Genomic DNA, 26,691 nt, shown 5'->3' with positions numbered 1-26,691 from the left:
CTCGTTTCGATGGAGGCGAAACGCAAAAGGCGTGTGCTTGCTGTGCGATGTCAGTGCACGTTAACCCCAGTGGTCGAAATTATTCAGGAGACCTCCACTGCGGCATCTCTTTCACCCTTTCTTCTTTCACTTCCACTTTTATATGGCGCGGTTCGATCGGGTGTCCACCGGGATACTTGAGACAGCTATGCGTCATTCATTTCCTTTCCTCAAAACCAATTTTCAACGCCCTAATATTAGCGATTTATGGCCTGATCATTCGTCCAGTCCAATGGTGTAGCTGCAAGGATTGTATTCGCGTTTTGGGCGCACCTTAATTTGTGATTGCGTGCACGCGTGCTCATGATAAACTATTTTCGAGAAGTTTTCGTTCGTCACGCAGGCACATCGGGCTGCAACCAGAAGAACAATTGGTATTTTAAAAAACTGTGTAGTTCTCATCCAAGGGCGGTTCATGCTGCCTGGTTGAAGAATGCCTCATGCATTCTGCCGACTACTACAGTTGAGCCATTCAAAGGTATCTTGTAAACCACTCACCTAACCCCACAGTTTTTTTATTTTTTTGAAAATGGACGTACTTTTGTGGGACACTTGTGTTCGTTGGTTTTGTTGTTTGTCGGGCGACAATAGTAGCCGTTCTGTATCATTGTGTATCGGGCGACATCAGTAAGTCGCGGCACTGTAACTTTGTACAACTGAGGGACGGTTGTCCGTTTTCAGACAACGGTCCAATAAAAATTACGAGGAACTTTAGCGGCTAAAGTGGTGAAAGGCGAAAGCCTGAGTGCTGCATTCCGCTACGCGATTGTTCACTTCACATTCTGTTGGTGCATTAATTAACTGCCAATTAATGACGCTTAATCCGCCTTTAGGAGTGGAACGCGACAGCGTGTTGTAGCGCTGCCAGGGAGTCCACGGAACGTCACCACCCGTTCGGCGCGATGCGTTGCCCTTTGAACGCAACGCTTTTTGAGGAAAGGAAGTGGCGCTGTGATTCTCTGTCATCTCGGTGGACACCTGAACCGCACCGTACAGGAGGAAGGAAGTGGAGTGGAAAGAAGAAAGAGAAAGAGGGGCTGTAATGAAGAAAATGAAAATTGTATTTAAGGAAAGGAAATTACGCAGTAACTGTCTCGCATACCTTGGTGGAGACCAGTCGAAAATTGTATTTGAGGAAATGAAATTGCGCAGTAACTGTCTCACATAATTCGGTGGACACCCGTCAAAATTCCCGCGCAGTGACGTCACGACCATTTCGACCAATCTGAAAAGCGGACAAATTTGCTAACACGTCTTGGTCAGTGAGCTGCAGCAGTTTATTTAGCGGCCGCTTGACTTGTGCCGGGTATTAGGTTTCCATTTATATTCAGGACATAATACGACAAAAAGGGGATTGAACTGTATCTAGGACGCCCGCTTGAGTTCTCGATCATGAGTACAGTTTCTTGTTTCAACGCATGCAGCTGAACTCTGCATACCGAAGGCGCAATATGCCTGCCGCGGTGGCAGTGGCTAGGACGCTACTGTGCCAGAGTGACCGGGTGGTGGTGAAAAGCATTTATTTAGTATTTTACAGAGAGGTGCTCGGGGTGAGGCGCCTAGTGGGTTTCGCCCGACTCATTCCGGGATCCCGTCGGTCATGACCGCTCCGCCGATCCAGGGCCTGTAGGGCCGATAGTTCCTGGCAGCCGAGCAGAGCCGCCTCCCAGTCCATAGAGAAATATATCTTTCTCTATGCCCAGTCCTCTACGGTAGGGGAAGGGGTGATGGGAGGGGGAGGGGTGACAACAGCCAGGGACATCCTTCCACGCCGTACCTTTAACAACCAGCAAACTGAACATTTGGTATCCCACACTCTATAAACCGCAATGCCGACAGTGTGGAGAAATAGCCTCGACTTATCACATGGTGTGGACTTGCCAACTAAATCCCGCGATCCACCCTATACCAAACCCAGACCCGTGGCAATGGGAGGCCATTTTGCTCAGCGGAGACCCTGATAATCAGCACGGGCTGGCACGCAGGGCCCTCGCTGCCGCGCAAGCCAGTGGACTGCCCAACCAGAAGGTCTCGAGTCTCCTTTCTTCAGTAATAATATTTTCCTCCTCCTCCTCCACTACGACACCTTTCTCTCTCTCTTCTTTCACTCCCATCTTCCTCCCTTCCCTTGCGGCGCTATTCGGGTGTCTACGGAGATGAGACAATTACTAAGCGATTTCCTGGTTAAAAAAAAAAAGCAGATCGAATGTTTCAGGCTTCAAAAACTTACCTTGCAGCCTGTAAGAAAAAAAAAAACTGCGCCCAACGTGGGGCTCGAACCCACGACCCTGAGATTAAGAGTCTCATGCTCTACCGACTGAGCTAGCCGGGCGACGTGGCAAGTGGTTATAAAATGTAAAACATATATCATATAACCCAGCTGTGAGTAGTTTTTATGTCTGGTTTTCAGAATTAAGGAATGCTCTGCGATTATCTGCTCGTCAGAAAGTGACGGTTTTGTTCAAATTTTGACCTCCAATCAAGCACCAGATTAGCACCAAGCCACTCACGTACCGACCTCTCGAAACTTGACGTTCCATCACGTGACTTTGTGTTGTTTCTGTGCAGCTGACGCATACTGGCGGTTGTGTGATTTTCGGTTGGAGGTGAAGCAGTTTCTGTTACTAGTTATTTCGTCAAGCTATCGTCGCATACTGCCATGGGAGCGCTTATGAGCCTTTGTTCAGTTGGCTCGGTGAGTATGGCTGTGTTAAACGCTAGCAACTTTGCGTGAACCTTTATTGACAGCCTCTGGGCCATGTTAGGCATGTGGCGCAGCAACTGCAATGCACTTGACAACCCCAGCTTGTGGAGTACGTTTTAACCGAGCTTCATTGTTTCTTTGTGCGCGGATATTGCGTTAGTGATCAAGGCTTCCTGAGCCTGCATTTTGGCTCTTGGAGCGTACAGCTTCGATTGCTGTCTTGTGTTTCTCGTAATGGACTTCTATAGTTTGCGGAGTTCAGTTAACAGGTTAGCTTGACTCCCATATTTTAACCTGGTCGTGCTGCGGGGAAGTACTGGTTTCTGTGGATGATTCATGATGTCAAATCTCGTACTTGGGCAAACGTAGGAAGTGAAGTCTACCGCGTTAAGATAAGGAACTGTAGTTCCGATCTATTGCACTATGCCTTGCAAAGCTAACGGGAATGATCGCGACCTGCTCAGAAACGCTCTCCAATCGTGTTTTAAATGAACGGCGATTCCAAACCCGTGTTCAACAGTTGGGCGTACTTGTCAGTTTCGTAATTGTGTGTGTGTGTGTAGAGTGGCCGCCCTTTCTGAGCGAGAAGTTTTCAGTAAAGAGAAAAATCCGTTTGCCGATGAAGTCGAAGAAATGTATTGCACAGATGGAACGTTCCTGCCTCTGACAAACCGACACAGTAGCTGGACGCACGAAAGTCACCGGGCATAATGCGTACCGATATTGCTGGTATGCCCATATTGCTTTCGTAACTCTGCGGAGGGGCTTGCACCGTAAGCCAATTTGTACCCATGTGTAAAGTTTCTGAATTCACAACGTTCCCCTCCTGGCTTGTTAGAGCTCGCGCGTTAGCCCGTGGGGTGCGAGGTGCAAAATTTTATCTTTTGAGAACCGTGCCATTTTGCATTGGAGGGTCTGCTATTCTTTCTTCTTGATTGCGAAATTTTGTCCAAACTGTCTAAACTGGAAGGAAAAACTGGTGAACGGATAAGCTGTTTCATGGAATGGGAAAGCATGGAATGGAGTGCATGTTATGCAGAGATTTGTGATCGGTAAACACCAGGTCAGTGCATTCCTGCGCTAGGCAGCTAGCTGCAGTGGGCCCTGTGCAGGGCTTCTTGTATGGCTGCCCAAGAGTATGAATATGTCACTGCCTCTGCAGTGTGTGCATGTGGTGTGAGGTAGTAAAAGCAAAATCCATATTTAGCAGCTTGTTCTCAAGAACAGTTGTAGTGCTTAAATGCAGCTGTGCAAATGTACAATGGGGGACAAAAGTCTCCAGGTCATGCTAATAACAGTCTGGACGTATTGCAGTGATATTCGCCAACAATCACCGGTTTTCACTAGCACACATCAGTGAAGCCAAGTTCAACTTTTGCCTCTACAAATGTGGTTTCAAACCACCAGCCTAGTAACAAAGCTACGGGCTTTGGTTACCACTTGTGTCATGTTAACTTTTGTCCCTGATAGTGCATGCATAGTGCAAACCACCAACACATGAGCACTGTATTTTGAACACTCTTAACTGTTTGAAGCTTGAGTGGAATGCATCGCCTTCATTTCCTTTGCAGCACATATTTTGCACATTCTAGACAGCTCTGATTGATCTCATGCATGATGCTTTGCAACCTTCTTGAGACGATGGGTTCCACTGGTCTGTGGGGATTAATTCAGGCCTAAAAAAGACTTCACTGTCATCATGTGGTGAATGGCTGGGTTGCCTGGCCTTGGGGATCTGCGCACAGAAACCGTCATGACACACTCCAGTGTAGTTGCAAAAACAACCAGTGCTGGAGACACCTGTATTTCATCTTTTGACCATTTCAAACTTGAAAAAGCTTGTTTTTCACTCAAAGCAGCATCCTTGTTATTAGGATGCGGTACTCTGTCAATAAAAACCAACTCAAATTTTTCCTCAGTGTCCCTTTAAAGGTGCACTGAAGAGGAATCTGAACTCGTCTTTTTGCCGCGGGAACTCGATCTACACGTTCCTAGCATTCTCAGAAACTGCGACTTATTGCCCTGTGTGGCCGATTTTCCTAACTAAATTGAATTAACTCCCGGCTCCCGCCTTTTTTTTTTAATTCTGCCTCGTACGGTGGGCGGAGTCGACCAACGCGGGGAGTGCCTTTCAGCCAGCTCCGTGGAGGCTTTGCTTTCGCTTCATTTTGTTTTTTAGGTTTCCGTGAATAAATAGTTTCATTCACAGATAATATAGCCGCAAAATAAGCCCCCAGAAATAAAAATACGCGCTGACTATTTGCTTCTACGGACTACTACGTATTACTCCGCCGATGGCAGAGCGGCAAGCCGCCACGGGACTGGGTGAAAGGCACTCCGCGCGTTGGTCGACTCTGCCCACCGTACGAGGGAGAATTCAAAAAGAAAGGCGGGAGCCGGGCGTTAATTCGATTTAATTAGGGAAATTGGAAAAACAGGTCAATAAATTGAAGTTTCTAAGAATGATCAGAACATGTAGGTCGAGTTCCCGCGGCAAAAAGACGAGTTCAGAGTCCTCTTCAGTGCACCTTTAAGTTCAAGTGTTGCAGTTACTTCTATATCACTCGTTGGAAAGGGATGACCGTGCTTGTTTTCCACCTTTGTGCAGCTGGCCTGTTGCTGTGGCTCGGCTGCGTGCAGCCTGTGCTGCTCGGCATGTCCGAGTTGCCGCAACTCGACGTCCTCGCGCATCATGTACGCCTTGATGCTGCTCCTCACCACCGTGGTGGCCTGCATCATGTTGAGCCCCAAGGTTGAGCAGCTACTGGAAAAGGTAGGCGGCGCCTTTCCCACGTTATTTCCCTCACCATCTGTCTGGACGATGGTTTTTCGTATTTGTTGTTGTTTGAGTGTATGTGTGTATGAGGGAGGGGGTTGCGAGAGAGAGACAGAGAATTCATCCGAGGGAAAGTGAGTGAATGCCCAGTCTGGTTGACCGCCTGTCCTGCCATGCTGTTCACAAAACTTCTAGTGGTTGTATGGGGGTTGGATAATTTAGCTCCTGGATTATGGATTTCTGTTAATTGATCAGGATAATTCATGGAAGATGTGACAGGAGTTCATTTCGTTGACTAGTAAAAGAATTACATTAAGCCACTCTGACCAGTGTGCATTTCTAACAAGAATATGACCAATCATGCGCACTGAAAGCTCATGGCCCTGTTTTCGAGGCACCCTGCTTATTAGCGTGGCTCTTTGTAAATGGGCTTTTCCTTCCCTTTGATTCTTTTTTGTGGCACTCATATATTTCTGTTAGTTCTCTGTCTATGTGTACGAAACAAGAAGTTTGTACAAAGTCCGGGGTTTGTTGTTTATCGGCATTGTCATTAGTTACCATTAATTGTTTCAAAGTGCGTACATGTAGTTGCTGTTGCTGACAGGGCATATTCATTTAACCTAGATGGTAAGAGCTGCTGATATGTGTAATGCTGAAATTGTTAACATGTGTTCCTAGCTTCTAGAATCAGCATACTGAACTTGAGATGAGTAATGCTGCAATTGTTAGCACGTATTCATAGTTCTTAGAATCCTCATAGTGAACTTTTAATGATAGATTGGTGTTGGAAGGTATGAATCACGTGCATCCAGGGAGATTTATGCACATTTTGTCTTGATTGCATTTGGTCAAGGTCTTGAGGGGCCCGTGGAGTTGTCCATTGCTCTGCAAAATTTTGCATAAACTGACTTTTAAAACTTCTTTGTATACTTGTTTGGAGTGGGATATTGGTCATTGATTGGTTTAGTAGATGTGGTCATCAATCGCTGCAGTAATGTAACATAGGTATCCTGGCCTCATTTTAACATTATTATGACATTTATTGCAGCAAAAACTTGTGATGAAGCCATTTCAGATATGATTGTTCATCATAAAAAGTTCGCACATGTGTGCAACATATCAAGCCAAGAATGATGAATGTTTTCATAACATTTGAAATTGTGTCAGATGTAATGAAGCGATAATAATGAAATTGTAATGCATGCATGGATGCTACCTGCCAACCGGTGCTATTAGAGAATGTTAAAATCTATTGGCTATCTCTGACTATTTTAAATTGCACTTCTTAGTTTTGTGAACTGGAAATTTGGGCTATCACCAGCTATCATAAATTGCACTTCCTAGTTTTGTGAACTGGAAATTAAGAGAAGGAATTAAAGAGAACGCATAATCCATTTGTTATGCTTACAAACATCTTTGCTTTGTGAACGTTTTCAAACCTCTACATTGTAGACTTTGGACTTTGTGTGTGGCAGCTATTTTATTCATGGTGCGTAGCCTTGTCCGTTAATAATTAATGCACTGTACTGATTACCCACAGGTCCCACATCTCTGTGAAAGTACAGATGCCTGCAAGAATGCGGTTGGATACCTAGCGGTGTACAGGTTGCTCTTTGCGCTGACGCTCTTCTTCATTGCCTTCTCCATGATGATGATTGGTGTGAAGTCATCGAAAGATCCAAGAAGTGGCATACAGAACGGGTACGATGCGACTGGCTTTTGCTGCTGCGCTTCGCAACTTTCATCATCAAGCGCTAAAGTTTATGGGATGCTGTAACCACAAGAATGCAGAATTTTATCACGGTTAAAGCGTGCATCCTGCAATAGAAAAGCTCTGTATGCAGATGTGTGTTTGATGTTTTCAATTTCGGGTGGCACAGTAAGGAATGAGAAAATCAGTGTGTTGACATCCGAAAAGTATACGTTCTCTATATACCGAAAAGCCTGTGCCCTCTTATGCTACACTGGGTTGAGTGGGAGAGGCCAGGAACGTAGTCATATTGGTGCGCAGTTGTGATGCCTACTTCTGGAAGTGGTGATAAAATTGTTGAAACCCAAGCTAGTGAGATATGCAACAATGTATATTGTAAATGTAGATTATATTGTTATTGTTTCAACCACTCAGCATTAAAGTAGCTCAGTGGTTAAATTTTTTTCCCAGTACCTCAGTGCATGCTAGTGAAGAGTTTAAGAATTGCTGGTTGAAAATCTAACTTGCTCTGCATGTAAATATTGCAGAACAGTGTTGCTCCTCCTTCTTACAGATAGCATTTGGTAACTTTGAAAGCACTTACTGGCAAGGCTGTTGTGTTTGGTAATAACCATGCGATTTGAATTCAAAATGTTATCTTATTGCGTATGGCTAGGCCCCCATATAGCATTCAGCTTTCATCTGTGTTCGGTCAGTCATTACTCCCAAAGCTCTAGTTCAGTTATCACATGGCGCTGTTTGCTGGGCACTCTTCTTGCGAAACAAAAAACGCGGAAAAAATTTTGAAGGTTTTCTACAAACTAAAGATTGCTTCCGTTCTTTGATGCTGAGTGTTCCGTGGTATATATAATGATTTACACTATATTGTTCTGGGCATATGAAACACATGAGGTTGTCTCTTTGGTAGAGCTGTCGTACAGGTGAAATCCAGTTTAATGATCACTATTTAGCCTTCCTCGGCCGAAACTCAACCTGCTTTTGTATCCTCATTTGTATTGTATTGTTCTGTTTGTCTGTTTGTAACATGACATGCTTATTCGAACTCATTGCTGTTAGCAGCGCTGTTTTAGAGTTCCAGCGTATGCATAGCTTTGAGTGCAACAACACTTAAGAGCATATTTGCCAGTTCTGTGGTGTTGATTGCATTGGCATATAAAAACGGAGGAGTGCAAGGGAAGGAGAGAAGGAAAGCTGAGTGGCGCTGTGCTGCCTAGCTGGCTGTGCCCTCAGTTTGAATTTGTGGTGCCCTCTGTGTGCAGCAGAACAAAGTAGCACTTTCGCCTACTGCTATTGCACAGATTGATGGCATCCTCTTAGCGTAACGGCACGAACTAGCGCTTGCAGCTTTTGCCGTGCCATGGCCCGATAGGTTGTGCCTGCTCACGCCAAGGTTGACGTTATGGAATATATTCTACAGCAACTAAAAATGAATAGAGATATATTCACTGCCGTGATTTGTTGTCATAGATTGCCTCATTACACAGGTGTAGTAACCGTCGGCCATTTTTTTATGCTTCAGCTCTTAATGGATATGTGTGCTAAGCCAACTTTCTTTCTATTTTGGACAGTGGTGGTTGAGAGAAACAGTTTGAAACCCGACATTTCGTTGCCTGACCATTCATGACTTACTGTGTTTCTGTTGCTATTCTGCAGGTTCTGGGCTCTAAAATACCTAGTACTGATTGGGGCCATGGTTGGTGCGTTCTTCATACCTGATGGTGCAACATTCGGCCAAGGTGAGTAAACGATTATACACACGTCCCTTTTCATTTTTGATAAATGTTCAGTAGTGCTTGTGTCGACTGTATTGATGTGTGTCCCATTGACATGGTGTTCACACCGCAAGAACGACACAAAGAAATATGCAAGCAGTTGTCCGCCACTAGTGGTTGAATTCTAGTTTGTGCGGTTGCTAGCTCCTTGCTCTAGTAAAATATTAATGGAGGCTAAGTGCTTCTCTTTTGCCTTCTCAGTGCATGTACAGACAAATTGCTGGTGTCATAACCTTGTGGGTTACATGTTGGTGGCAGCACCTGCCATTGATTACAGCCAGAAATTATACAGTTAATGACAGGTAATTTATATGAGTGTTGGTGGGAGACAGTATTGTGTCCTGTTTTTCAAGAAACGCAGGGTAGTGTATTTTTAAATTAATATTACCATGTTTTTTTTATAGTTTTTTTGTTTTTTTTTGTGCTGAAAATATTCTTTCTTTATTCTTATTCTGAAAATATTCTTTTCTTTACATGAGGGCCCCCTGGTTTGCCTTTTTTGTTTGTGTTTATCGGAGAACGTGGATATCTGTGGATCTATGAATCCACTGTGGGGATTTTCATTTTGGTCGTTTATCTTGCAGTGGAATGTAATCCTCCCTGCAGGTCGACTAGTGCACAGTGCAGTTGTGGTTTTTTCCCCCCCTGTCTTTCAGTGTGGATGTACTTTGGCATGGTCGGAGGCTTCCTGTTTATCCTGATCCAGCTGATCCTGATCATAGACTTCGCCCACAGCTGGGCCAACAGCTGGGTTGAGAAATTTGAGGAGACCCACTCCAAGGGGTGGTACTGTGGTGAGTCTGTTTTCTGACCACACTACTGTAGATGTGGCTGCAGTTGAACCTCACTCTGGGCTGAGATATTGTGGCAGTGCTGTAGCATTTTCATTTCATGTTTATATTTTGTGTTTTGTTGCTGGCTGAAGCAACACCGCAGCTCTGCTATTACTGGACAAGATGTGCAGAATTAGAGAATTTTGAGATACACAGTGAGGCAGCCCCTTGGTGTCTGCTGTCAGTTTTTATATCAAGGTGCACTTTCCATTGTGTTGATGCTATCCAGTCTGGACTTCTTTGTCAGTATGGGGAAAACTAGTTTCATTAACACTTTTTATTCCCTGTATCTTCAGAGTTCTGCATATGCCTTGAAGCTTGCATAATGAACGCAGCCAGGGCTTCACCTCACAAGCAGTCTCAGTGCAATGTACCCAGTCAGTACCTGGGCCGCCGCGGTGGCTCAGTGGTTATGGTGCTCGGCTGCTGCCCCGAAAGTCGCGGGTTCGATCCCGGCCGCGGCGGTTGAATTTCTTTGGAGGAGAAATTCTAGAGGCCCGCGTACTGTGCGATGTCAGTGCACGTTAAAGAACCCCAGGTGGTCGAAATTTCCGGAGCCCTCCACTACGGCGTCTCTCATAGCCTTAGTCGCTTTGGGACGTTAAAACCCCATAAACCATAAACCAGTACCTAACTGGGACCCTTGCCCCGTAATCACGTGGACCCTCTTGACAGACCTCAAAAGCAGCCTGGCTAGCAGTTTGAACAATACTTTCAGCTAATCATCTTCTTTTTGAAACCGCGCAGATTTTCGTTTTTTTTGTGATGCCCATATACAGATGCTCATAACACTGTAATAATTACAAATGCTTATAAAACACTAATAATTATACTTTATAATGAGTATTGCTATTATGCTGTATCTTCTGATCTGTTATTGCTTGTTCACATTATTCTACTTTGTTTCAAAGCCGTGTGGTGGTATTGTTTGGGGGATCAGAAAATGCGTTTGTGTTTTCAACCCCCTTTGAGATATCCTAGAGATGATGCAAGAAATTCATAAAAGAAAAAAAAAACAGTTTATGTAAGTATGGCCACTTTTAGCAAGGCTATAGCCAAGGTGTGGCACATGCGAGGGATGTACAGTGCATCATTTACAGAGCACTAAGGTGAAAAAGTTGAAGAAAAAACTTCGGCAACTTGGAGAGTGACAGTACAGTTTTGACTCGAGCTAGAATAAGGTGACAGCTGCAAATATCTGACAGGTGAAAACGAAGAAACGATAAATGAACGCAGCTTTCTTTGTGTGCAGCTAAAACTTCTTTTTGTTTGCATGCTGATGTTGCCGTTTATATCTATGCACAGAAGTTTTCTGTTCCATACATAGTGTACTGTGCAGCATTCTCTGGCTTTTTTCTTTTCCATGCAAAGTCAAGAGGTGCTTTTGTATTTAACACTACAAGGTTGTGTGTTTGTCTTGCTTTCCGGATCTCAGAAACCCGCCAAGAAACATGAGCTGCTTTAAGTTGATAGTTTGCCTTCTGCAGTCTGCTCTGAACGGCTGATGGCCATTTCCATCACTGGTTAAGCCACTAGAAGGGATGTGTCTTCTGCTTTTTGGTTAAGCGTATAGCTGTGCCTCTGCTTCTTGTTTCTTGTGGAAAGACTCATGCACATTGGTTTTGTACGTGTGGTACTTTTGTGTAATTAACTTTTACTCTTACATTCTTGCAGCCCTGTTGACATTCACCATGCTTCACTATGCCCTCGCCATTGCTGGGGTGGTCTTGTTCTACATCTTCTACACACAGGCAAGTGAAGCTCACTTTAGCCTCACATCTGTGGCACATTTGATGAGCACATATACAATGTATTATAGTGTGTTCCAGTACATATTTTGCAAACTCTGCTAACCTCTGTGTACAGTCAAATCCACTTTTGCAAACTCTGCTAACCTCTGTGTACAGTCAAATCCACTTATAACAATACTGAAGTGCTATGGAAATACCATTGTTATAACCGTTGTTATTGTTATAACAGGGTTGTGCCGAAAATACCATAGAACACATGCAAAAGCTGACGGTGCCGCGACTGACCATTGTTATATCCGACATATTGTTATAACGGGCATTGTTATAAGTGGGTTTGACTGTATATGTATTTGCCATCATGTTGCTTCCAGCGAAAGCACAACAAGGTGAATGTAATTCAAAAGTTGTCTTTCATGCAGGTGGTTGTGTGTCCAATGGGAATCAAATAGTACTTTGGCGATGTTCTGAATGGGCAATGGCCTACATTTGAAAAATCGCCCTAGACAAGATGGGTGGATGTTGGAACAAGAAAAAAAAAAGAATGAGTGATTCAAAGTGCATTATCTGAGCCTGCACTTCCTGTGCGTTGTCTGAGCTGGCACTTTATGTGCAACACTTCCAAGCCTGCTAAGCCACTAAGCTAAGCTAAGTTGTTGCAAGAAACCGAGCATAGGGGGCATTGTGTATGGGGATTTAAGTTGGGGTGGCTTTTAATTGCATCCATCCAGCAATTCGCTACATGTGTTAGAGTGATAGTTGCACTAGTTTGGCTTATTGCAGCCTCAAAATTGTCTGACGATATTGAAGATCTGGGAACTTGATTATCTGGTTGTCTGTGGCTGCATTCTATTTGGCTACATAACTGCTGTTCGGTCACTGTTCTTGCTGACTGCTGTTTGGTCACAATGCTGGAAGCACAGTTGTCTTTTTGATACACTAAATCGACTGAATGCATTAGACGTTGTGCACCCCACTGAGTACTGAAACAAAGTTAATTCATTGTATGTCTTTTGCAAAAACTCTTGTCTTTTGAAAAAACTGTGCAGGGAGAAGGCTGCACACTTCAGAAGTTCTTCATCAGCTTCAACTTGATCATCTGCGTCATCCTGTCTGTGGTTTCAGTCCTGCCTAAAGTCCAGGAAGGTATGCCAGCATTGTCTTTGGCTGTGATTGATGTTTATTTGCTTAATGTACTTTTGCTTTATTCTGTCGGTTGTGAAAATTTATCAGATTTGCATGAACAAGGCAGAACTTTCATTAATCGTACTATATATAAGATGTGCTGCCTGAAATATCATTTATTTTCTCCTGTAAGGTTCAAAGGCATTTCTTAAAGGTGCCCAGTAAAGTTTGTTCGTTTTCTCAACAGGAAGGTTCCCAAACCCTTCCTCTAGTTAATTCGGCGTGAAGGAAGACCAGGAGGCGTTGTTTCTTGCAGATGATGACAGATATATGAGAAGCATATATTTACAACATATACATGTACAAGGAGTAAAACTGGAAACAGCAAACATGAATTTACAAAAGGAAAAACAAACTGCGCTACTTTACTCTTCGACCCCGCAGGTTAGAGCCTAGTAGCAGAATGTTTCATGCTAAGCATGGAGCCCCAGCTCAGGCTGGTCTCCATCCGTTTATTTCGGTTTTTATAACCGTAACAAACAAAGAAATGGGGCGGTCATTTTAAGTGGCCCGCCCCAAGCATCAATTCTCCAATCATTGACCTACCCCGTGGGTTGAGCTCAGCCCCAAACCCAGGGTCTCGCTAAGAAAACAAAAATAAAGAACAAATACAACACCACTCTCTCGTCGGAAAGAGCATGCTCATCCTCTCCCGTTGGGGCTCTCCTTCCGACCTGTCCCAAGCACACCGCCGCCCCCCCCCCCCCCCCCCTCTCCACTCGCAATGCAAGTCAAGATCTTGGTACAGATGCGTACCCCCTGTCCTCAGTGCGTGCCAGATGCAAACAATAGATGAGAGAGAAGCCGGTACGGCACAGACGGTGGGGCGCTCGGACAAGGGTGATCGATGAGCGGGCGGATAAAAGTGAGGAATGCATGTCGTTCCCCACGTCGCCAGAAAAATGCTCGAATCGTCCTTTCCTGGGCTCTCTCGGTCGGCTCGGCATACCAGCTACGACAGGGTTCCTGTTTTCCCCCACAAATTGATAGAGACACCATGAAGATAGCAGTGCGTCAAAAGACGAACTCCCTACTGCACTGTGCTTGGAGGGGCTTTCGTTCATAATGGACAGCCCCTTCCGCGGGGGCAGTGCCCTGCACCGTGGTAGCTGGAAATGAGCGTTGACCCATCGGGCGCCTTTCCGACGTTAGCGTATGCATAAGGGGGGATAGGGGTGGGGGCGCCCTGAAGGTAGCGGCGGTGCTGTCGTTCACAATGGACAGCCACCGCCGCGAGGGCAGCGCCCTACACAGTAGTTGCAGCTAGAATTTAGCAGCGGCCTTACACGCCCCCTCTAAGAGTATAATCTAGCTTGCTATCAGCTCGTTTATACTTACTAACAAAAAGGCCGCAGCACGTTCACCGCCCGCACTGTAGGTCCTCCCAGGACACCGTTTCTCAGGGTTACCTCGACACTTCGAGAACCTTTCAAACCAAAAAAAAAAATATAAAACACAACACTGGTGCATGCTGGCGTACAGATCTGCCAAATATGCGGCCACATTACGCTGCGGAGAGTCCACATTCTTGCGCACAGACACACTACGCTTCAGTGCATTGTTCACAGCGGTTCACAAGTCCGCGCACAACACTCATTAACACAGGCTGAGTGTTCTCATATAGTAGACTTTCACAAGTCTCGTCATCACCACACTGTTCCGTGCACCAACCACGTCGGCTGAATGGGAACATTCACGCCTGCCGAGGCCGGCCTGGTTGCGCCACTCGATCTGCCACAAAAGCTGACCGTTAGGCTCTCGCTCCAAAAATCGGGCCTACCCTTCCATGGCGGCTTAGGCGGCGGAGGTGGTACATAGCCTACTTGTTCCGGTTGGGCGGTGATCGGCAGACTGCCTTCTTTAATGCCCAAGACATCCTGACTACCTCCGAATAGTCCGCCGCGCCTGCACTGATTCTCCACGGCGCATTTCCGCATTTCTGCCGTATCCGAGACACTTTTTGCTGCCAACTCTGTTGAGCAGGTGTCTTCGCTATCCCCACCCAGAAGGTTATCAACACAAGCTGGGTTGCTCTCGCGCCTACCCTCTATCGGGCATGATCGCTCTCGGCTGCTGGATATCACTGCATTCTCGTGACCACTTACGCAATCATCTGCGAGCCAGTCACAGGGACCTAGCTGCGACTTGGCCGTTACTGCCTTTTGATCAGTACTTTGGAAGCAATAAAGCTGGTCGCTACTCAGCGGAACGTTGTTCTCGTTTTCGCAGGTAGCTTGCACTTTCTTCTGGAGCTCCCGTAAGCCGCTCGGCTTAAGTTTAGCACCTAGCTCATCGTCCCTTTCATTGGCCGAACCAGCCCTCTCTTCAGGGTCACTGCAGGTGACTGCGGAATCGCTACCGCTATGCTTCGGAAGGAACGCCTCATTGGCGCGCAATGAGTGACCTAAGCTCTGAATGAGAACCTCATCTTGAGCGCACTCGGTCTCAATCGTTTGGTGAATATTTTCTTTCACCAATAATAGCTCGAAATTAGCATTGTCCAGAAATGACTGTTGCGACTGGATTTTAGGGAGCTCTGAAAGTGTGCTGGATTGCTTGTCCGTATTTTCGCAACTATTATCTCCCATCATTTCGCTCTCACTGTGGGCAGGGCACGTTTTTTCTTATTTATTTTTTAAGCCCACACTAATATCTGTCCTTCAATAGCGGGGGGGAAATCTGACTGTGCAGCCTGCTCGTGGCCCCCCCCGCCACCGAATACGGGCCGGTGTAGTTTCGGCTACTAGGCTTTGTTTCGGTGCAATGCCAGCAGTGGGGATGGGATGGCCGGGACCCATCCTCTGGGGATGCAAACCCCCAATGGGAGTGGCAGCGACTCCCAGACGACTGTGAGGGCCAGTCGTGCACGTGAGGTCCGATGCCTGAGCGGAGGCAGGCCTGGGTTTATACTCAGGTTGGACCCACGAAATCCGGCCCGGAAGGCATGTCAAAACGCCAAAAGGTTTTCGAATACATGCTACCTTCCTTCCTCTGCGCGCGGGGGCGTGCAAGTCTGGCTACCGACGCGTCGGTTTCTGGTTACGGAGAAACCAGGTCCGCGCGGGGGTTCATAGTGGCCAGGCTCTGAGGACCGCCGCCCCGGGGAAGCGGCCTTACGGCCGGCCGCAGGCTTAACCGCCTGCGGGATGCCGGGGGATGAGGGCTTAGTACTGCCTCGTAAGAGTCTGGCGAAAACCGAAGATGTGTGGAGTACCGGTGGAGTAGGCCCGGGTCATCTCATCCTAAGCCACGTTCTTGGTTAGTGGCCCGGTCGCCCAGCCTTGAACACTCTCTCCTCAGTAGGAGAAGAGTAAGCTAGGAGAGGAAATAAGTGCATGGATGGTTGGAGGAAGCACAGATGGGCCCCCCGGAGTCTGACCGGTTCTGAGGCCGCGAGGCCGTTGACGAACTGGACGTCCAATGGAGTGGACAATCACACATACTTCCGGTGTCCGAAAAACCGCGAAAAACCTTCAACGGCTAGTAGCCGGCAGGTGGGAAAAGCCTTCTAGTGAGCGATGAGGAGCCCCAGGTAGCTACTGACCCCATGTTAGGTTTTCCTGTCTCCGACAGTCGGAGCCCGTTGCGTATGGTGGGTGGTCGGGCATCCCGTGAGTGGGGCCGCACCATTGGGCAATCTCGATGCTCTCCCTGCCCTGGCCAGGCGGGCCAGTAATGGAGTCGAGATAATTGAAGGATCAGAGCAAAAATCTCGCTGTCCCCATTCCCTTCCCACGTCCCATTTCCCTTTCCGCTACTTCCCAGGGGAGGTCAGGGGAGCCTCCCCGGGCCCGCTCTCTCGGCTGTGGGTCGCTAATGTAGCATTATCCCTAATATTTTATTTTTCCACCCACGGGTGGTCAAATTACAACTTGCCTACGGGCATCCTCTTTTATTTTCCAATTGGGTTAAGCCTGTTGTGTGTAAACGGTGCAGGCAGGGGCCTATTATTTTTATTTCCTTTTCGGTTGCCCCAACCTATTCAATGTCCTTCAATAGCTCTATCTCCAGCGCTGCTTCTCCTGACAGTGTTTTTTCAAACTGAACTGACAGAGCATTAGAGGCTTCCACTACCTGGATCTCGGTGACCAATTTGTTTTGGCCTAGTGCCTCTGTCAACTTTTCAGGGAATTTATCAACCTCGCCACTACACTGGACTTCAGGGCCTAGGTCTGCATGGTCTCTGTCCTTTCGATCGGACGCAGTGCCATGCTGCCCGCCGCCCTCATACATGAGCTCCAGCTTTCTTAGCTCTACCTTCTCATTCAGCTCAATCTGTCGCATTCCCTTGTGGAATTTTAATTCAAGGCGGTGAATAGTCTCCTGCCCTGCCTTTGATAGGGTAACGCCCTGAAGAGCTTCCCATCCGGGGACGAATTCAGACCTGAAGGCGCTTTCATAACTGAACTGTCCTTTCATGTCAGTTGACACGTACCGCGCCTTGGAATGAGTTCCCTCTCCTTCCTCCTGGCTATCTGCCTCCACCAAATCTTCACGAAGGTCGTTATTAACCTTCCCAGTACTCTGAGCTTCAGGGCCTAGGTCTGCATGGCCTCTCTCCTTTCTATAGGAAGCAGTACCATGCTGCCCGCCGCCCGCGTACCTCAGCTCGAGCATCCTTAGCTGTTCCTGCTCCTGCCTCTCTATCTCTCTCATCCGCTCATGAAATTTCAACTCAAGGCGGCGAATAGTTTCTTGCCCTGCCTCTGAGAGGATAACACCTTGATGTGTTTTCAATTCTAGCCCTATTTTAGAACTGAAGCAGTTCTTAATGCTGAAATTTTGCTCCATGGTGTTCACTTGCTCCGCGTCTGCACCCTAAGCTTCACAGAATAGCAACCATGCCAACCTCGACAAAACGCAAGGAATCCCACTCACCCGGCGCAGATCTTCTGTTGTCTGCCGCCCAGAGCCCGGATGATGCGTCCGCTCAACCAGCGTCGGTAGCAGCCGAGGTGAAGTCGTCCCTTGACAGCTCCTCGCCGCTCCGTGTCGGATGGCCTGTGGTTGTCGCTGCGATGACTCTTCTTGGTGATATGACACGTGCCGAATCCTGTCGGCTGCGCCAGTAAAGTTTCTTCAAAGGAAGGTTCGCAAATCCTTCCTCTAGTTAATTCGGCGTGAAGGAAGACCAGGAGGCGTTTCTTGTAGACGATGATAGATAGAGGAGCATATATTTACAACATATAATTGTACAAGGAGTAACACTGGAAACAGCAGAAATGAATTTACAAAAAAAAAAAGGGAAAAACAAACTGCGCTACTTTACTCTTCTACCTAGCAGGTTAGAGCCTAAGAAGCAGAATGTTGCATGCTAAGCATGGAGCCCCAGCTCCGGCTGGTCTCCATCCGTTTATTTCGGTTTTTATAACCGTAACAAACAAAGAAATGGGGCGGTCATTTTAAGTGGCCCGCCCCAAGCATCAATTCTCCAATCATTGACCTACCCCGTGGGTTGAGCTCAGCCCCAAACCCAGGGTCTCGCTAAGAAAACAAAAATAAAGAACAAATACAACACCACACTCTCGTCGGAAAGAGCATGCTCATCCTCTCCCGTTGGGGCTCTCCTTCCGACCTGTCCCAAGCACACCGCCGCCCCCCCCCCCCCCCCCCCCCTCTCCACTCGCAATGCAAGTCAAGATCTTGGTACAGATGCGTACCCCCTGTCCTCAGTGCGTGCCAGATGCAAACAATAGATGAGAGAGAAGCCGGTACGGCACAGACGGTGGGGCGCTCGGACAAGGGTGATCGATGAGCGGGCGGATAAAAGTGAGGAATGCATGTCGTTCCCCACGTCGCCAGAAAAATGCTCGAATCGTCCTTTCCTGGGCTCTCTCGGTCGGCTCGGCATACCAGCTACGACAGGGTTCCTGTTTTCCCCCACAAATTGATAGAGACACCATGAAGATAGCAGTGCGTCAAAAGACGAACTCCCTACTGCACTGTGCTTGGAGGGGCTTTCGTTCATAATGGACAGCCCCTTCCGCGGGGGCAGTGCCCTGCACCGTGGTAGCTGGAAATGAGCGTTGACCCATCGGGCGCCTTTCCGACGTTAGCGTATGCATAAGGGGGGATAGGGGTGGGGGCGCCCTGAAGGTAGCGGCGGTGCTGTCGTTCACAATGGACAGCCACCGCCGCGAGGGCAGCGCCCTACACAGTAGTTGCAGCTAGAATTTAGCAGCGGCCTTACATGCCCTAAAGAGGGTTTTGAGTTTGTCTTTATACCACAGGAACTCGATCTACACATTCCGAGCATTCTTAGAAGCTTCTAATTATTATTCTTTGTTGCTGATTTCAGTGTTCAATTGCATTAAACATCCCTGCTCCTGCCATTGTTTTTGGTTTAAACTCACTGTGGAAAGTAAGAGGATTCACCAACATAGTTGCCATGGCGGAAAGCACGTGTGTAGTGCCTTTCAGCCACTGGCGAAGTAATATGTAAAGTGATCTTCGAAAATGTGCAGTTTGCTGGTCAGGCTATGTTCAGCCAGAACAGGTGGTCGGGCACATCATTCCTGCAGCAGGGGACGAGGAGAAAACATAGTTCGCTTGCTTAGAGCTTGTTATTTCAGTGGTATGCTCCCTGGGCCACAAATATGTAGTGGTTTTGTGGAGCTGTTTCTTACGTGCTGTCCAAAAAGAGTAATAAAAATTACTTTTGGGTGTCTTCACAGATTACAGTATTTTCATTGGCCATCGCAGAGTATAAGGTCGAGTCTAGCAAAAGCAAATAGTCCATGCATATTTTTGTTTCCGTGGGTTTTTGTGGCTGTAAGTATTGGCAGGACAGGTACTACATTCTAGTGTTTGCCTGGGCAGGCAGCCTTTGGCTGTTTGCGTCATATCATTTGTGTGGATATGCCTCTTGTTCATGCTGCAAGTCCTGCAACGTGTGGAGCCATTGTAATGCCACAAGTTCTATCTTGGGGTAAAACCTTGTGGTGTCAAGCAGTAATGCATTGTTTACGTTAGCCTAAAGGAGAGAGATCTCTTGATTGGCAAGGTTGTTCATGCTTGTTCTTATGCCATTTGAATCATTACGCACTTTTGCACTTGTATTAAGGTGTCATTAAACATCCTGTCTCGCTCTGTAGGCTTGAAGCCTAGTTGCTCGCTATGTTTAAGTTCGCATGATCCTCCAGTTGAAGATCAGTATGCAAGAATGTTTCTTCATATGTAAAAGCGGCAACTGCTAAGAGGCAGTTGGCTTGGTCTTTTTGATGTAACCTGTACTGAATTTATGAAGATGAGGTAGCGGAAGCTTGTACGGGCTGATTTTATTAACGAACAAAGCCCTGGGAATTCCATCCATGAACATGAGCTGAGCACCTTGATGTCACCTTTTTTCCTCTGCAGCTCAGCCTTCGTCTGGCTTGCTTCAGTCCTCTGCTGTCACCCTGTACATCATGTATCTCACCTGGTCTGCCATGAACAACTCCACAAGTGAGTCTGGCTGAGAGCCCAGTCTGTTTGTTATGTGGCATGTTTTCTGGGTGATGTTTTGCCTGAACTGTGATTGGCTTCATGAGTTCATGTTTTTTTTTTTTAACTCAAAGCATACAATTCTAAGGAGTAGTGGCTTCAAAACTTCAGCCGCCACCAGTGGTTATGGTGCTCGGCTGCTGACCCGAAAGACGCGGGTTCGATCCCGGCCGCGGCGGTCGAATTTCTTTGGAGGAGAAATTTAGAGGCCCGTGTACTGTGCGATGTCAGTGCACGTTAAAGAACCCCAGGTGGTCGAAATTTCCGGAGCCCTCCACTACGGCGCCTCATAGCCTTAGTCGCTTTGGGACGTTAAAGCCCATAAAATCAAAACCAACCATCAAAACTTCAGTTACTTTATTTTCTTTTCACATAAAGTAATAGAATTGCTGTCAGTAAGTAGGAATGTGGCAGGAAATGTCAAAGCATTGTGCTGCAGGTTTTTACACTGATAGCTGTTAGGGGCACAGTTCCCGTTTCTGCGCTGTTGGTGTCGTTGGCATTATGCATCGTGTGCAGTGCCTCACATTGGTAGGCCAGAATGAAGTGCCTTCAGTTTGTTTCTTGATTTGGCGTTCCGGAATGTGTACCTGCACATTGCTGAGTGTGCCTCTCCTCCTTGCATTCCCCCTTTCCCAGACAAGCAGTGCAAGCCGTCACTGGGTTTGACCCAAGAGGGCAGCAAGTTTGACACACAGAGTATCGTCGGCCTGGTGGTGTGGTTCGTGTGCGTCCTCTACTCGAGCATCCGCACCTCGTCCAACTCGCAGGTCGGCAAGCTGACCATGTCTGAGAAGATCCTCGTCAAGGAGACTGGAACCAGTATGTCGAACACCTGCTTTTGTTGGCTACCTTTAACCTTTACTACCTTTACCAGATGCTGCGTATTTTGCTTCTTAGTGCAGTGCTGGCTGCAGAGCTCCTTCTCTCCCATTTATCGTATTGTGGTTAACAAAGCGCTACAGCACCAAGTTTCTTACTTTCGCCATTGTTCAGCAGATGCTTGTCAGCATTTTTATGTACTATGGCTGTTCGCCAAAGACGCAGAATTATTGCCTTGTCCTCGCTTAAATCATCAGAATTTTCAGTATAGCTCTTAGTGTTTCACTTCTGCCTGCGCAATGCCTGATGTAAGTTCAGAAGACATGTTCCTACTGCATGTGCCTATGCGCTTGCTAAAGTGGCTTGGTGGCTTTGGTCTTTAGCTGCTGAGCTTAAGGTCACGGGATCTAGTCATGGCTGCAATGGCAGCGTTGTGCAATGCTGAAGCACACATGTGCTGTGCATTGTCGGTAACCTTAAAGAACCTTGGGTGGTTAGAATTAATCCGAAGCCCTCCACAATGGCATCCCGCGTGCAGCTTTAGGACGGTAAACCTCTATGCACCGCATACTACCGCATTGCTGCCTATGTTGCTCGGACTGCCTTAGGCTCTTCGCACATTGGCTTGAAAGGGTTTCGCTTACTCTGATTTTTTTCACTATTTTACCAAGTACAACAAAATACAGCAGTAAAACGTGTTGTGAAAAGGAGGTTACATACACAGTGAGCTAGGACAAACTCGTTAAGCTGAAATGCAGTAACGTGAAAAGTTCGGGGGCCTCCGTAGAGTTTTTCACAGATGCAGTGCAAAAAATACCTGCTTAACACAAACTCTAGCAGTTCCACGTGATGGACTAGCACCCCGCAGGAGCAAGTGGCCAGTAGGTCTTTGCGAATCTGTTGTCTTGTTTCATGTGAATGATTTAAAAAAAAGGCAAATAGCCTGCTCGAGCAAGTTTATACATGCAGGCTTTCTTAGAAAAGAGCAGGGATAAACTGCAGCGACAATTTTTTTTTGGAACATGAGCTACAGGCATGTACCCAATATCAGACGGGTGTCGTTCTTTGTCACAAAGTGTAGTTGGCATAGGAAAGGCTAAATAAAACCCTCAACTGAATGGTTCACTGCAGAATTGCTGAAAATATTTGTTGGGAATGCTTAATGAGCATTGCCTGACAGAATACTCAGTTATGCTTATTTCATCACCTTAATGCTTTCACAGAACCCAAAGTTTCAGTCAGTTGTGAATTTTTCGATGAGCTGAATTAATTAATTCACTAGATTCTGTCAGCATTATTTTTTGCAAGCTAACTGCTCACTGAGCTGGATTTGAGAAAAAGTTTCAGAAAAGTTTTTGTGGGGTTTTTTCTGCCTCGTTTTCTTGAAGAGAGTATGTGAGCCAGGGTGTATACAGCCGAGTATAGAACAGGACACAACTAGACGGGCTTCCAGAGGGACCCAGTGGTGGTTCAGAGGAAGCAGCGGCAACAGCACGAGTGCAACCCTCTCTGTACTTGGGATAAAAAGAAGCATGTGGCAGCGTTAAGAGGATGTGACAGTTTCGTGTGTAACTGGGGGGGTCCAAAAAGTGCAAGCGTTACAAGCGTAGTTGGCTGTGTTTTCCTTCTTTCAAGTTGCCCTTTCAGGGCTTCCCCTAAGAGAAAGAGTGTAAGGGAGGGAGGCAGCTCTATTGCTTTTGCCCCCTCGGTTTTTTTTTTTTCTTTTTCAAGGGGGTGTAGTATATGTAGTCACTTTGGACACCTGCACGCCACCTCACTGATGTCTTGTTCTCCACCTTCTTCTTCTCTTTTTTTACCTCTCCTACACTTGGGCAGAGTCCACCGCACTTGTGGGGAATGAAGGTAAAGCCCATGTTCATTCACTACCCGAAACGTGTCCGTCTGCCTTCCTGTCTTTATCTTTCTCTTACCAGCCTGACTTGCATGAAGGAAGCACTGCATTACTCTTGCTCGAGCTGGTCCCCAAAAATTCTCTTTACACTGAAAGCCGTTATAGCTTTGGTTTACCCATATATGTAGACCTGCGTTCTACCGTGGAATTTATAGTGTCAGCTTTAAGACCTTATTTACTTATAAAATTAATTTAACTTAGCCAGTGGAAATTATTTTAAGCCTGTTTACAGGAGGTATTCCGGGGTCTGAAATGGGAACAGTTGGGGATAAGAGTTAATGGAGAATACCCAAGTAATCTGCGATTCACTGATGACATTGCCTTGCTAAGTCACTCAGGACATGAACTGCAAAGCATGATCAATGAATTAGACAGGCAGAGCAGAGCGGTGGGGCTAAAAATTAACATCCAGAAAACCAAAGTAATATTCAACAGTCTAGCAAGAGAACAGCAGTTTGCAATTGATGGCGCAATGCTGGAAGTAGTAGGAGAATATGTCTACTTAGGGCAGGTAGTGACAGCTGATCCGGATCATGAGAGGGAAATAACAAGAAGAATAAGAATGGGGGGAGCGCATATGGCAGGTTCTCTCAGATCATGAATGGCAGTTTGCCAATATCCCTCAAGAGAAAAGTCTACAACAGCTGTATCTTACCGGCGCTCACCTATGGGGCAGAAACATGGAGGCTAACAAAGAGGGTTCAGCTTAGGTTAAGCACAACGCAGCGAGCTATGGAAAGAAAAATGATAGGTGTAATGTTAAGAGATCGGAAGCGGGCGGATTTGGTGAGTGAACAAATGCGGGTTAATGACATTCTAGTTGAAATCAAGAGGAAGAAGTGGGCTTGGGCAGGGCATGTAATGCGAAGGCAAGATAGCTGCTGGTCCTTAAGGGTAACGGAGTGGATTCCAAGAGAAGGCAAGCGTAGCAGGGGGCGGCAGAAAGGTAGGCGGATGAGATTAAGAAATTTGCGGGAATACGGTGGCCGCAACTGGCGAAGGACAGGGTTAATTGGAGAGACATGGGAGAAGCCTTTGCCCTGCAGTGGGCATAGTCAGGCTGATGATGATGATGATGAATTTAAGTAAATTTGGTTGCCACCTGCCATGGTTGGCAGGTGGAAAATTGGAGAGAGGGAAATACTCTCCACATTTAGGGGGAGAGGAAAGTAGAGTGGGTGGGAGGCGACAGATGGTTGGTGGGAGGCGACAGGTGGCCAGATCAGATTTCGCTGATTCGCTCAAGCTCAGCTAGGCTTTCTGTTTTGGCTGATGTTGTAGGTTCCATGGCCAAATACCTACAGGGCTAAATGTCTAAACCAAAGCTATGACAGCTTTCACTGATTAATGTGATAAGCCAGTAAGCTTAGCTGTCCAAATTTTTTTTGTTGAAGGAGAGGGGAGCATTGTTGTTGTCGCTTTCATTCCTTTATTTATTAACATGAGAGGCAAGTACATGCTTTTGGTTACTAGGCTCTGCAACCAAGCTGTGCCGTCTACCTGTTCCATGTACTGTGCGGCGTCAGTTCGAGGCAGCATAACTCTTCATACTGTTTTCTTCGCAAAATAAGCTGAGGCAGATATCATTGCTTGCATGATTAGTTTGTTTGTTTTTTTTTTCACTGTGGTTCCTGGTTATTAACTATAAACCCTTGTAATTCTCTTTTCTTCTGTGCACCAAAGTGTTTTTGGCACCATGCTTTGTTCTCGTAATGTTGCGTTACTTAGAGAAACGTATTTCCTTGGCGCAGATGAGAGCGCTGGCGGTGATGCCGAGGCCAAGGTGTGGGACAACGAAGATGAAGGGGTGGCCTACAGCTGGTCATTCTTCCACTTCATGTTTGCTCTGTCCTCGCTGTACGTCATGATGACCCTGACCAACTGGTTCCAGTAAGTTATGCCTCCATCTTGAACATCCCATCTTTCTCTTTCTGGTTCCACTTTTTTTTTTGTCCTGCTTCTAAATGCCAGACTTTGGATATGTTTATGAAGCTATCATAAGGTTACTGCTCCACTCTTTGGTGTCAGTGATTCACCTGAAGAATGTGAACTTTTAAAAAATATTGAAGTTGTTTTGAATGCAAGGATACTTGTAATATGGATGAAACTGGGCTAGATGTAACATGCTGTTCTTTTTCGCAAATGATCACAACTTCTTGTTGGCACAAAGGTGACAGTGATGGTCTCAGTTCTTAAAGGTGCACTGAAGAGGAATCTGAACTCGTATTTTTACCTCTGGAACTCGATCTACACCTTCTGAGCGTTCTTGGAAACTTCGAATTATTGTCCTGTGCTGCCGATTTCCCCAATTTAGATCAGATTAACGTCGGGCTTCCACTTTTTTTTTTGAATTCCTGCAAATGGTGGGAGGAGTCGACCAAGCTTTCACCCAGTCCCGTGGCAGCTTGCCGCTCTGCCATCGGCGGAGTGATACGTAGTGATCGGCGAAAGCAAAGAGTCCACGTGTATTTTTATTTCCATGGGCCTAATTTGCAGCTATGTAGTCTCTGACTAGACCTATTTATTCACGGAAACCTGAAGTAAACAAAATAAAAGCGAAAGCAAAGTCACCACGTGACTGCCTGAAAAGCACTCCATGCGTTGGTCGACTCCTCCCACCGTATGCGGGGAATTAAAAAAAAAAAAAGGCGGAAGCCGGACGTTAATACAATTTAATTAGGGAAATCGGCCGCACAGGGCAATAAATCGAAGTTTCTAAGGATGCTGGGAACGTGTAGGTTGAGTTCCCGCAGCAAAAAGACGAGTTCAACTTCCTCTTCAGTGCACCTTTAATGTAATATGGTCAAACTCCGATATAGCAAACATTGATATTGCAAATTGTTGGCTATATCAAACTTCTCATGCCGACTGTGGCTCGGGGGACGTTTCAGGCCGAGTGATGACCCCAAGAACCTGATTGAGAACAATGCCTCCATGTGGGTCAAGATGGCGTCCAGCTGGATGTGCTCTGCACTCTACCTGTGGACCCTGGTGGCACCACTGGCCCTTCCGGACAGGGACTTCAGCTAGATGAATGCAGCTAGTTGAATGCAGTCACCCGACTGGTTGCTTGCAGAGATACTGCAGCCGAGTCACACGTGTCAGAGGAGAGAGATCCTGCCTACCCCTGTGTTGTAGAATAGTTGTTGTTCTTGTTGTCTTGTTTTGAAACATTGAGAATTTGTGCTTATATATATATATGTGTGTGTGCACGTAGAGTTTCTTTGTGAGTAAACTTGTCACACACACGTGTCGGTGTCTGCGTACAGACGCTACTTAAAAACTGTATGCTGCCTGCACCTTTCCCACGGGTTCTCTGTACATAAAGGGTTGTGTGTTACCACAGTGTGTCAAAGAAAGCTGAAGAACAAGTGGCAATAGATTCCTCATTTATACAGCATTATTGTGACTGGATGTATGTTATCAAAACTGTACCTGTCTCTCTGGAAGACGAGTTTTCTTGTTTTTATGTGTACTTATTGTTTTATTTTTAGACAGCCGTCATGGAAATGTATGTGCTTCACCCTTGAAAAAATGGAAGAGTACAACAAGTTTTGTGGATTGTATTGGAGTCACTGACAAAAGGAGCAAGGTTTAGATTCTTGCATCTCCAAGGCTTGCTTTGATCAAAGTGATCCTGCCGTTCTTAAATGAAAAAAAAAACAGTTGTTACCTTTAGTCCTCAATAAAGCCAGCTGACACACCTA

At 46.4% G+C, this 26,691-nt stretch overlaps 1 protein-coding gene and 1 non-coding gene across 3 annotated transcripts; one reads left to right on the top strand and one right to left on the bottom strand.

The window, feature by feature from the left end:
- Nucleotides 1-2,298: 2,298 nt before the first annotated feature.
- Nucleotides 2,299-2,371, bottom strand: TRNAK-CUU (transfer RNA lysine (anticodon CUU)). Its single transcript has one exon. It is a non-coding gene; the product is annotated as a tRNA-Lys (tRNA).
- Nucleotides 2,372-2,575: 204 nt separating this feature from the next.
- Serinc (serine incorporator TMS1) lies at nt 2,576-26,691 on the top strand. 2 transcript variants are annotated; one of them, XM_089564858.1, is made up of 12 exons: nt 2,576-2,734; nt 5,352-5,516; nt 7,060-7,220; nt 8,884-8,966; nt 9,659-9,796; nt 11,510-11,586; nt 12,633-12,729; nt 20,125-20,211; nt 20,890-21,072; nt 22,909-22,935; nt 24,736-24,874; nt 25,876-26,691. In XM_089564858.1, exons 1-12 carry the CDS (start codon nt 2,699-2,701, stop codon nt 26,012-26,014), a joined length of 1,332 nt encoding a protein of 443 aa, XP_089420984.1. In that variant the 5' UTR covers nt 2,576-2,698; the 3' UTR covers nt 26,015-26,691. The 2 variants fall into 2 exon arrangements, with proteins under 2 accessions (XP_089420984.1, XP_089420991.1); XM_089564865.1 differs by lacking the exon at nt 22,909-22,935.

Source organism: Amblyomma mixtum, chromosome 1, assembly GCF_055824585.1.
Source record: "Amblyomma mixtum isolate Tamu chromosome 1, ASM5582458v1, whole genome shotgun sequence".
NCBI classification, from domain to species: Eukaryota; Metazoa; Arthropoda; class Arachnida; order Ixodida; family Ixodidae; genus Amblyomma; species Amblyomma mixtum.
The sequence above is the reverse complement of the archived record's forward strand: the minus strand, read 5'-3'. Positions and strand labels throughout refer to the sequence as shown.

Bases quoted from the DNA above. Each gene is read 5' to 3' on its own strand.
- Serinc (XM_089564858.1), top strand. From the start codon at position 2,699: ATGGGAGCGCTTATGAGCCTTTGTTCAGTTGGCTCG. The intron at 2,735-5,351 runs GTGAGTATGGCT...ACCTTTGTGCAG, and splicing joins GCCTTTGTTCAGTTGGCTCG to CTGGCCTGTTGCTGTGGCTC. The intron at 9,797-11,509 runs GTGAGTCTGTTT...ACATTCTTGCAG, and splicing joins CTCCAAGGGGTGGTACTGTG to CCCTGTTGACATTCACCATG.